This window comes from Delphinus delphis, chromosome 12 (genome assembly GCF_949987515.2).
Source record: "Delphinus delphis chromosome 12, mDelDel1.2, whole genome shotgun sequence".
NCBI classification, from domain to species: domain Eukaryota; kingdom Metazoa; phylum Chordata; class Mammalia; order Artiodactyla; family Delphinidae; genus Delphinus; species Delphinus delphis.
Window position 1 is genome coordinate 29179208 of NC_082694.2, and position 11051 is coordinate 29190258.

At 48.2% G+C, this 11051-nt stretch overlaps 1 protein-coding gene across 3 annotated transcripts in view; it reads left to right on the forward strand.

Moving 5' to 3' along the window:
* EXOC6B (exocyst complex component 6B) overlaps nucleotides 1-10591 on the forward strand; it is a 708543-nt gene extending 697952 nt beyond the window's left edge. For all 3 annotated transcript variants that reach the window (XM_060026390.1, XM_060026391.1, XM_060026392.1), the window contains 2 exons: nucleotides 2727-2839; nucleotides 6985-10591. In XM_060026390.1, coding sequence (XP_059882373.1) covers nucleotides 2727-2839; nucleotides 6985-7111 — 240 coding nt within the window. In that variant the 3' untranslated portion in view covers nucleotides 7112-10591. The remainder of the gene's footprint in view (nucleotides 1-2726; nucleotides 2840-6984) is intronic.
* Nucleotides 10592-11051: the final 460 nt, after the last annotated feature.

Genomic DNA, 11051 nt, shown 5'->3' on the forward strand with positions numbered 1-11051 from the left:
ATTATGTATGAGAATAGCCCTAATTCTTAGGAACACTGAAATATTTGGGGATAAAGGGTCATGATATATGTAATTTACTCTCAAGAGACTCCAAAAAGAGACACCGTGTGTGCAAAGAAAGAGAGAGAGAACACAAATGATGGAGCGTATGGGGTAAAATGTTGACAATGGATGGATCTGGGAGGAGGGTATATGGTGCTCCTTATACTACATCTATTCTTAGAACTTTCTGATAAATTGAAAATTATTTCCAAATGACAAATTTTAAAAATAAAAAAGAATGTGATCGTTAGTGATGACTGAATGTTCTGCATCCTTGAGAGAGACTTTATTGAGATTTAACAAGGCCATTGCATGCAGAGAACTAGGCTGAGAGGGCCTGGTTCACCTCTGAAAGTCACAGTCTGGAGACCAAAGTGCTGTATTGATAAACAGGCCTGCCAGTTTTCTTGTTCTCTTATTCTAACACTGTTTCTAAGGAATCCAGTAGAACTGCACCCCAAGGCAGTTAACTTAGTTAAGTCCCACCCAGACTCTAGTATGTGTCCATCTGTCTCAGAGGAGGCCATCAGACCTAGGTACAGACCACTGAAAAGAACTGTAGAAAGCAGCACAGACGCAGAGTGTGAGCTACAGGCTCATACTGGTTGAGCTTAATAGAGTTTGTGTAGCTTCCATGCCTGGAGTGGGATAAATTAGGTAGCTTGTCATCCCAGAGCTCTTAGTCTCAGTACTGGCATTGAGAGACTTTAGCAAGAATTTAAAAATAGAAAACTTAGAGCTGAGTAATGAACTGCCCTCCACACCCCACTGGTGATTTACCCAGGCTTCATCAGCCCCAAAAGACATGGTGTTCTTTTCAGTAAATCAGAAAATACTGATACCATTAATTCCATCACTGAAATTAGGAATTCGATAGTAGAGAAGGTAGTTTTATTAAATGCATATATATGTCCACATCTGAAAAGTAATACCTGAAATAGCTTTAAGAAATCATGTTTTTCCAATTAAACTTATTTGTTTTTCTTTCACCTTTCTTTTGTTAGCTCCCTAGCATGCAAACAGTAAAAGGTTTTTTAAATTTTCTGAGAAAAAAATTTAATTAAGAAAATGCTATCTTTTTCATAGTTTTTTCCTTGGGATTTGGAGGAAAAGCGTAATCATATTTGTAGACAACCTTTAGAACAAGGGACACTCCAAGTGTCTGTCACGCTCCCTAGGAGAAACTGTCTTGACGGGTCTTTGGACACCATAGGATAGAAATACTAAGATTAGAATAGGAAGTCAAGGAAATATTTCTTCTAAAGGAGAGCCCTGCAAGGCCTGGGGACAGCAAAAGGAAGTGGTAGAAGCCCTTTTACTTGCCAACTAACATAGGCGTGACCTAAAAGAGACCTGAGAGGGCCTTTTGGGGCCGTGCTGACCCAGGCCAACCGACGTGTCTGTCTCTCTCCCCCTCTCCTCTCATCTTTAGCATCCCTTTCCTGGCTGAGGGTGTAGGGGCTTTTCTCTGTTTTAGCAAAATTTGGGGGACTTCAGCCAATTCCCATCCTGTCTGAGGAAGTTCATAACAGCCATTCTAAGAGAGTGGATAGAAGAGGAAGCTTGGCCAAGTAGGGCAAGGCCCACACTGCCCATTTGCCCAGCTGGGCAGTGAAGACAGACAAGGGAAGAAGGTGTGCCTAAGAGCCCAGGCTCTGGCATTGGATTGACTCTAGGCCTCTCTTTGTTCTGCACAGAGTGATAGCCATCTACAATCTTCATCAACTGTTATCTCTTGGAAAGGGAGAAGTAAAGAAATGTCTTGAGTCCAAAAGCACTTATATGTATCTCATTGCTAGAAAGCCAGCTTGAAGGCCCTTCTTCTATGTAATGATGTGAGTCTGGGATGGTGACCCCTCTAGAAGTTTATAGAGGGGAGCTAGCACCTTCCCTTTCATCACCCTTACCTTTGAAAGGCACTGATTTCATTTTTCTTTTTTAGCTTTATTCAGTTACAATTTTAAAATATTTATTAGAGTGATACCTGCGGCTAAAGCTGGCTGGGAAAGAAAGCCTTTGACAAAATGTATTTAGTTAACAGGTTTCCATCTGTTCAGCCAGTGTCCACATAGGTGTAATATATTGCCTCATGTAAATATTGCATGGCCCATTTATGCCTTGGTTCAGTGTTTCTGTGTTGTCTGTGTGTCTGGTTTGTTTCTGGCATGTGCATGTGTCTATATCAACGGAGTAATTTGGGCAAAGTCAACGCAGCAAGTCCTGAAACTCGTACTTGAACCCAGACCTTCCAACCTGAAAGCTCATAGAGTTGCATATGTGGCACTGGACACATCCACCTTTATTTGTTCATTGTTGAATTCTGAGCTCCTAGAATGGTGCTTGGCACATGGAAGGCATTTCACAAGTATTTATTAAGCAAATGAGTGATTATTAGGATAGTCTTGTGTTTTGATTCAGTCCGATGTTAGTTTCATTACAGGCCTGCCTCTGAGAGCTGTCTGCTAGCAGCGTGTACTCTTAGCAACATTACAGTGCTTATGGAAGAGATGACTCTGCCTATAGTGATTACTCATTTATTTTCTTAATTGCAATACAGTCTGTAGCCATTCTTTCTCTTACTATGTTTTAAATTTTATTCTTCAAGTCTACTGTAGATGGTAGTGAAGGATGTGAGGGGTTTCTGAGATCCTGATTTGTCTTATCTGTCTGATGATATTTTACAGCTTTTAGATCTCTTCCTCCAGTGGGATTGGTCAACCTACCTTGCTGACTATGGTCAGCCCACCTGCAAGTACCTCCGGGTAAACCCTGTGACAGCTCTGACCCTGCTTGAGAAGTGAGTACCCATCCAGTGGTCTGTGTTGGGGGGTGGGGAAATGGGGATGGCGGGTTGGTATAGAGGATAATTTTCTCTTTGCCAATACCTTGAAAAGACCGCAAAGAGGCCCCATTCTTAAAGTCTCCATAGGTGCTCTCGGCAGTCTCCATCATTGGATTTGGCAGGCCAGTCTTCCTCTTGTGGCCTCTTAATTCCTGAGCCTTGACAAGCTAGGGCAAGTATGGGTCAACTGGGCTCTGACATTACCTCAGAGCTTACCTAGAGATGACAAGAGGAGAAAGGAAGATGCCTTAGTTTGGGGCTCAGTTCAGCCTGTGAACAGAGTGAGCCTGGCCCCAGCCATCTAGAGTATGATGATGGGTAGAGGACAGCCCCACAGAACAGACGGCTTCTGGTTCCTAGCAGAGAAGCTCCTAAAATTACTGAAACCTTCACCTGCCCCTCCAAGCCCCGCCCCTGCCAGACTGAGCTTTACTGTGCTGACTGTCCCAAGAAAGCTGTGTTGGAGGTGCCTCATTCTTGCCTTAGGCAGTCACTGGCCCGCAGAAGTCCTGCTACAGGGCTGTAGCATCTCTGACGGAGAGATGCTTCCACTGAGATTGAGTTAGCCAGGTCCGGAGCATCTCACTAACCAATAAGTCACCCAGATGCTGGAATCTGCTATTCATTGTAGCCTGGCTCTGGCTTTAGCTTACCTGGTTGAGAGCTGGCAGACCAGAGACTAAGACCCATGTAAAAGGGAAGCTTTTTCTTGTCATCAAACTAGATAACCGCTGGCTTCTTAGCAGCTTCCTAGGAGAGTGCCTTGCATCTCGACAGTGTAGCAAGTCTACGGATATAGCCAGCCAAGCAGGCCTCAAATCCTAGCAAGGCAAGGATCAGAGTCCAGGAGGCCAGAGTGGAGCCTTAGACAGAAGCAGAGGCTGAGGTGTACCTTCCTACTGTGCAATATGACAGGGGAGAGAAGGGGAGGGGCAGAGGTGTGTGTTTGGAGCCAAGAAACTAAGAGCCCAGAGTTGACTTTCTCCAGATCAAGACAGAGACTGATGTTTCCATTTTGACTTTGTTTCCCATGGTTCTCTCTCCCAATGACCTTCTTCCCTAGGATATCTAGAGAGTAAGTATATTATTCACTTGGGCCTTTTCCATCGCTTTGAGGCAAGTCCTTCTGGTCTCTTTCGTTGACACTAATGACTACACTAATATCCCTACCCTGTGAGTTGTCCCCACCCTGACATACTAATCTACTAAACCAGTCTGGTGCCAACTGGCTGGCCGCCTCCTCTCTCCTTGGTCCTTAGAGTGACCCTTGGCTTACCAGTTCCTTTGGGGCTGGGAGTGGTAACAGGGATTTTCCCCCATCGGTGCCAGGTGAAGGGTTGTTCCCAGCCAGCTTCCTGGCACACGCAATACCCTTGCTAGTCCAGGGCCTAGCCCTGACACACGGGAGCTCCTCAGCAGTCTCCCCTCCCTCCCAGTGGTGAGGCCCATGGCTTTAAGATCTCCCGTCGAAGACCCTTTACTAGAGGCAAGGCCTCATCCCAGAGTTCTCAGTACCCAGCTGAAATGGCTTTTGCGTTGGTGCTTAGATGTCATATTCATTATGTGTCTAAACGGGCTCTAGGATTCCCTTTGGCCCGTTGCCTCTCCACCGTCCTTTACTCCTCTGTTCCTGAGAATCTCTAGATCCAAGAAGTACTGCTCATCTACTTCCTGTGCATCAACAATAGGCTAAAATAGTCAGCCTCTCGGGAGCATTCTGGAGGCCTAGCCAGTAATAGAGCCATGTGCTTAGCCCGAGCGATCAGCAGGGTTTAAAACCTCCCTTCCAAACACAACAAGGCCAAAGGCCACCCAGGTCACTAAAATCTGTATTTCCCAGCCTCATAGGAATCAGTCCCTTTACCTGACCCATTCCTGCTTTCCCCTTGACACTCTCTCCTTTTCAACCTGACACTTCTTAGCAGGGTGAGACATGGAAAGACCCAAAGACCTGACGAGGACATTTCAGGAAAGAGAAGAGGCCCCTGGTCACTGAGAGGTGGCCGTAGCCAAAGTAGACCCAGATCCTAGGCTTACAGAATGCAGTGGGGCGTGGGGAGGGCTCTCCTTTGGTTTTAGAGCGTTCCAGGGTACAAACCAGCAGGCCACCATCAGCCCTCAGGGCACCTGAGTTTCTCTTTCAAGTAATCCCAACTCCAGGTCTTCATGGCTAAAACATCCTGGCCTCTGGGGCCTGGAGACCACCCTCTTTTTCCCTTTCTCCTCCCTTACTTCTGGAACTTCCCTATGGGAGCTGAAAGCCGGCTCTGGCTGCCTATCTCTGGGCTGCTTTGAGGAGTCATGAAACTAATGATCACATAGGATGTTAAATGAAATGTCTTATAAAGGTAGGAAGTGTTTTTATTCCCTTATCGTTTCTTTCTGTTTTGCTTTGTGTTGGTTTTATTTAGATTTATGGTATATCCAGAAAAGGTAAAGGAGCTGTTCTCTGGGATAAATAATACTAAATCAAGCCAGTTCCACAAACATAATTGTGCAGTTCATGTTTAAGGGACCAAATACAATAATCATCATAGCCTTGGGGACCTTTGTGCTTTCTTTACAACCTAAACCTCTAAACCTCTGTCATCTCTCCTTCTTCCTCCCGTCCAAGCACAGGCCTCCACATGTGGGTGGTTGTACCTTATTCACAGTGTCTAAGCGTGCTTGATGAGTAATTCCAGGCTGACGGCCCTAAAGCTTAGGTCAGAGAGAGAAGTCTCAATTCGTTTGTGGCTGTCACTGTCAGCCAGAGCCATAAAGCAATGGTGCTCATTAGAACCTCCCTACCATATGGATATAAATGTCCTTATGGGCTCTCTGGCCTTTTGACTGGCCTCTAGTCTGTCCCTCTGCACATGGCCACCCCACAGAAAAAAAAAACATGGGCCAGGATTGGCCAAAGGCCCTGGGAAGTCTGCCTGAAAGCAGTTTACTCCCCAGTGCCAGGTTCCTTCCATCCCCTCTCCTAGCCTATCTCCGTGCAGGCCAGGGGACTGTGAAGTCAGAGCTGGCCAAGTTCCTGGGGGACGGTGGTGAGGAACCGCCTAGCCTGACCCCAAGGAGAAATGAGTCTGGGCAGTGTCCTTAATTCTCTACCACTAGAACTAGCCGTGGGCTGGAGGTCCAGTGTGCAGAGGCTGGGGCCAGAGTTAACAATCACCAACAGATGTCAGGGGCTCTGGGCCCTTTTTGGGGAATAACAGATTCCTGGGATCTGTCACAATGGCTTAGTCGGGCTTGGGGGCTGCTCTGGCGACCTCAGCCTGGCCTTGACTTTCTCCATCCATGCTTCCCAGTTAGGTCTTTCCATCTGGTGGAACTGGTGGCCAGAACTGCCCATGGTTTGTGCTCTAGGAATATTCCATCCCTGGAGTTTTAGCATGAGCCAGTTAGAAAGTTTTCCAAAGGTCAAGATCTGAAGACATAGCAGCCGTTGAGAACTTAGGGGCTTGCCTTGCCTAAAGCCCCGGTTGGCTCAGTCTTCTGGCGCCTGCTCTCCTCAGCGCCATGCCCTCTGGCCACCTCACTGCCCCTGGGCCCCTACCCCGAGGCAAAGGAAAAGAGATCAGTCAAGCCCTTGGTTTTGTTAGTGGTAGGATAGACCAAACAGGTAGAGTAGGGTTTGGAAATGCACAGTGGCTTTCAGTTACTCATGTTCTTTCGGAATTGCTAGTTAAGAGCAGCGTTCTGCTTTACCTTTCAAATACCAGCTGTAAGGTCCCAGCAGGATTTAGTAGGTTTATGAGGTGATGAGAAGACCTTAGACATTCTCTAAGGTCCTGTTGACTGTCAGGGCTGCAGCAGGTGCCAGATACCTACAACAGAGGCATACCGGGGCATAGAAGGGAAGGAAGTAGGTAGGGTGGGTATGGATGAGGAGGCGATCGGCCATGGCCGGCTCTTGACTGTTCTCCAAAGGTGACTGAAGTGGGGAGGCCTTTGGGTGCCAGGAGGGCAGCATCGTGAACAGTAGTAGGTGAGCATGCGCCTGACAGGGAAGTGTTCTGGACTCTCTCAACTCCGGGTGGTGGTTAAGACACACTAGCCACCATTGCCGCCTCAAACACTTTGCTCTCTTTCTTCCCTTCTCTGTTTAGGATGAAGGACACTAGCCGCAAGAACAACATGTTTGCACAATTTCGGAAAAATGAGCGAGACAAGCAGAAATTGATTGACACTGTGGCCAAGCAACTCCGGGGACTCATCAGCAGCCACCACTCATGAAGGCAGGCCTCAGGCCCACAGAGGCTGCTGGCTGCAGCCCCAGAGTCCGGACCCCAGCACTGGCTGGCCCTGCATTTGTGCATTCTTCTTCAAAGAGAGCAAATGTATTTTTTTAATAACCTATGTACAGTATTCGCATAACCTTTCCCTATAGTGAAAGAGGCACGAGGGTAAGCAAGTCCACGAGCTGTTGCTAGGCTTCAGGGGAAGTCACACTACACTGTCTGTATTTTCCTAGAGATGGCGGTGTCATCGGTCCAGTATGATAAACCACCTTTCATCTGTGGCTCTAGAGCTTAGATCTGGGGCTCAGAAACCACACAAACAAAATGGGTACTTGGCACTGGGAGGTAAGGTGAGTAGGCAGAAGGATAATAAAGTACATCCTGTTCACTCCTTGGTGCCCCATTCACCGTGTAGGTGAGGCCGATTCTTCTTTATGCAAGGAAAGGGCCTGGAAAACATTACTACTTAGTCTATCAAAGACCAGCACACAGTTCTGGAGGTTCATCTCTTCAGTCCACTGACTTTCACTGACCAGTGAACAAGCGTGCTGTGTGGCAAGATGACGGCTTCGCTCCAGTCCCCGCAAGGATGGCATTTTTTAGCCTAGATCTGACCCAATGCTTTTACTTCTAAGTTTTCTGGGGCCCGGTAGAGCTGAGTATGCAGCGGGAAGAATTGGACCTCATGACTAACTATAGGCTGCCCCACACCAGGAGGAGATCTTGAAAGCCAGTGCAAATGGAATCAGAGCCCCAGCCCTTCCCCATTCCTCTCATTGCCTTCTTTCAGGGTCAGGGTACTTGGTTCAGGGCATAGGTCAACAGTTATTCCATAGACAGAGAGTTTCAGACTTGGCCTCTTCCAGCAGTGTCATTGGGATAGTCAGATTCCAGAAGCCTGAAAATGGCCCTTACTTTACCCTTAGGTAAAACCTTGGAATCATTCCTTTGTGTTTTAAAGCCAACTTTCTGGCCACCATCTTTAAAGGAAATGTCATCAACTCTGAACTGTGGGGACAGCTGTAGCTGGACTGGATGCCTTTAGGGATGGAACCACTGTCACCGTGAAGTAGAGCGGGTCAGCCGTGGCTAGTGGTTTGTTACCCATGGCACAGCTGTCCCTCACTAAGTCATATCCTGGATAAGCTCTTCTTGCTCTAGCCCAAAGCTTCCATCCCCTTTTGAGATCCCCATAGCTATCTTTTGGCTTCATCTGAGAAGGATTGCCTGTAATCCTATCCCTCAAGCTCTGGAGTTTGCAAAGGAACCTGGACCAGCTAGCTTGGAGGCTGTGTCCTCTGTCCCAAATGGGCTCCCGAGACTTAATGCAAGGGCTTCACTATGAGGTCAGGCAGAGGAATCTGCCCTTTAAGACATTTCAGGAAGATGCTACTAAGCCTGCTGGCAAAAGTATAATTGTGCATCACCAAACAACGACAAATAAGCCACACAGTCATTTCCAGCTTGGGTTAGTGGAAGGAAAGACTCATCAGACAGAATTCTTCACTCCCTTTGTCAGCTGCTGAGTTGCTTCTAGGGAAGGCAGTGCTTCCTTTTTCACACACCCCCACCAAATATTGTATCACGACTTAAAAACCATGAGGAAGAGAATATGCACACCGACAGGCAGGCTTCCTCAAAGCTGGAGACCAGGCTGCGTGTGGGCTCTGCAGAAGCCCTCTGAGGCTCATCCTAGGGGCTAGGCAGTTTGCCCAGGTCTCAGAACGAGGCTCAGAGATGAGTGCTGCTACCCAGAACTTCCATAGCCAAGGAAACACAGGGGTCCATGGGAATGAGACCCAAACTACCATCTCTCAGGCTCTGGACTTTATTAGAAAAGAACGAGAAACGACCACACTAATCCCATTGCTTCAGAAGGGCCCCCAGCACCCTCCTTCACTAGATGCCAGTTTACGGCGAGATCTCTTCCGCTTTGCGTGCTGAGACTTTGAAGTGGAATGGAGAGAACCTTAAGCATATCACAATATTTTTCAACTGTTATCATTGCTGGCCTGGTCTCCAACCTGTACCCTGGGGCTTCCCTGGTGGCACAGTGGTTGAGAGTCTGCCTGCCGATGCAGGGGACGCGGGTTCGTGCCCCGGTCTGGGAAGATCCCACATGCCGTGGAGCGGCTGGGCCTGTGAGCCATGGCTGCTGAGCCTGCGCGTCCGGAGCCTGTGCTCCGCAACGGGAGAGGCCACAGCAGTGAAAGGCCCGCGTACCGCAAAAAAAACAACAACAACAACAAAAAAAAAACCTGTACCCTGGAGAAACAGTGCTATAGAAGAGAAAGTGAACAGGGTGGAGGAACGGGGGTTACTCTGCCCCTTGCACACAGAGGTCCCTCTACAGAGAAAGCTTATTCCAGCCCAAGACTCACAGGGTGGATCCTTTGCTAGATCCCTTCTTCCCTCTCGATCTGCCTCAGCCTTCCCTAATGAAACCAACATGCAGCTACTGAGTTGTCTGTGGGGACGCACTCTTGGTGAGCAGAGAAAGGTAAAAAAACAGGGACCAGCAATGTCCAAGCTGTTTGAATTGGTGAAGTAGGAGTTTTCAGTTTTGTCTGTAGGCCTCTAGCTGCGCCAGCCCTTGCGAGGACTTGTACAAAGCATGGGTGTCCATGCCCTTCAGACTCCTGACATCTGGGCTCAAATGCCCAGAGGTGTAGAAGTGCCCTGGAGGCCTCAGTAAGAGGCGAGAACATGGGTGCCTGGAGGTCTTTCCGTCTTCTAGTTGGCCGAGTTCTTGGGAAAACCAGGTCCATATTCCTGAAGGGACAGTCAGGTTCGGGACCCTAGTGGGTTTCAGTAGTACTTTAGGCAGCTGGTACAGTTTTAACGTATCTCATAGCAAAATCCCTTTGAGTAGACTGTACATGAACCTCTTGGGGATGGGGAAGAACAGGACCTGGAAATTGGAAACAACAGAGAGTCCCCACTGGTAAAGGGAATATACAGGCCTACAGGGAGAAGTCCCCAGTATTTTCATTGTCTCCCAGGCCTCCAAGTCAGCCTGCACACCTGACAAGTGCTTGCTCAGCAAATCCCAGGCCCAGGGCCCTTTATCCCCAAGATTGGCATTGCCCATGACTCTCCCCATGAGGCCTCCGAGCACACTCCCTGGGGCCTGCTGCAGAAATCCCCCTCACCGTAGCCTCGCTTCTCCCAAGACTCCACCTGGCTGCTTCCACTGCCTCTTTTGTTTTTCTTTCTTTTGCCTGAGTTTGCAGTTACTTTTCACTAATGTGTTGGAAATGGCCTTTTTATTTTGCACATTTATGGGGGATATTTAGGAAAGTCCATTTTTAACTCTAAAGGGAACTTTTTTCTTTAAAACCAGTAAAGCTACTGATACAGATGGGCCTCAAGGTTAGTAGAAAACCTCTTACGTGGAAAGAGCATGTTTATTCCTCCTGTACGTTTTCCTCTTTTAACTGCTATTAAATAAGACAGCCTACGTACCTGTTCAAAAGCCACGGTGTCGTCTCACGGTGTTTTGTTCTCCCGCCCCTTTTGCTCACTGCAGCCATGGTTGGCGATCGGGATGATGGCCATTGCGCCCCTTGAACCGGACTGAGGACTAGAGCAGGCAGAAGCCTGGTGGGGAGGAGAAAGCCTGCCTGCCAGACAAGGCAAGGAGTCGAATTGTGGCCTTGGAAACATTCCAAATTACTGGGCCAGGCTTTCCTGTCTCTACAGTTAACACTGGCATCATCATCAAGAGGAATAACCCTTGACATGCCTGGTTTGTGGGGAGCCGGGCTAGGCAACTGGGGGCTCAGTGTGTTTTGAACACCAGCCCTGCCGTGGAAAGGCTCCTGGGTAAGATGGAGCCAGGAGGGATTATCTAGAGGAAGGAGCGAAATGAGCCCGCCTTAGAGCTCGGTGGCGGAGAGGGACAGGCATCACGGTCTGGTGTAGGAACGGGTCTG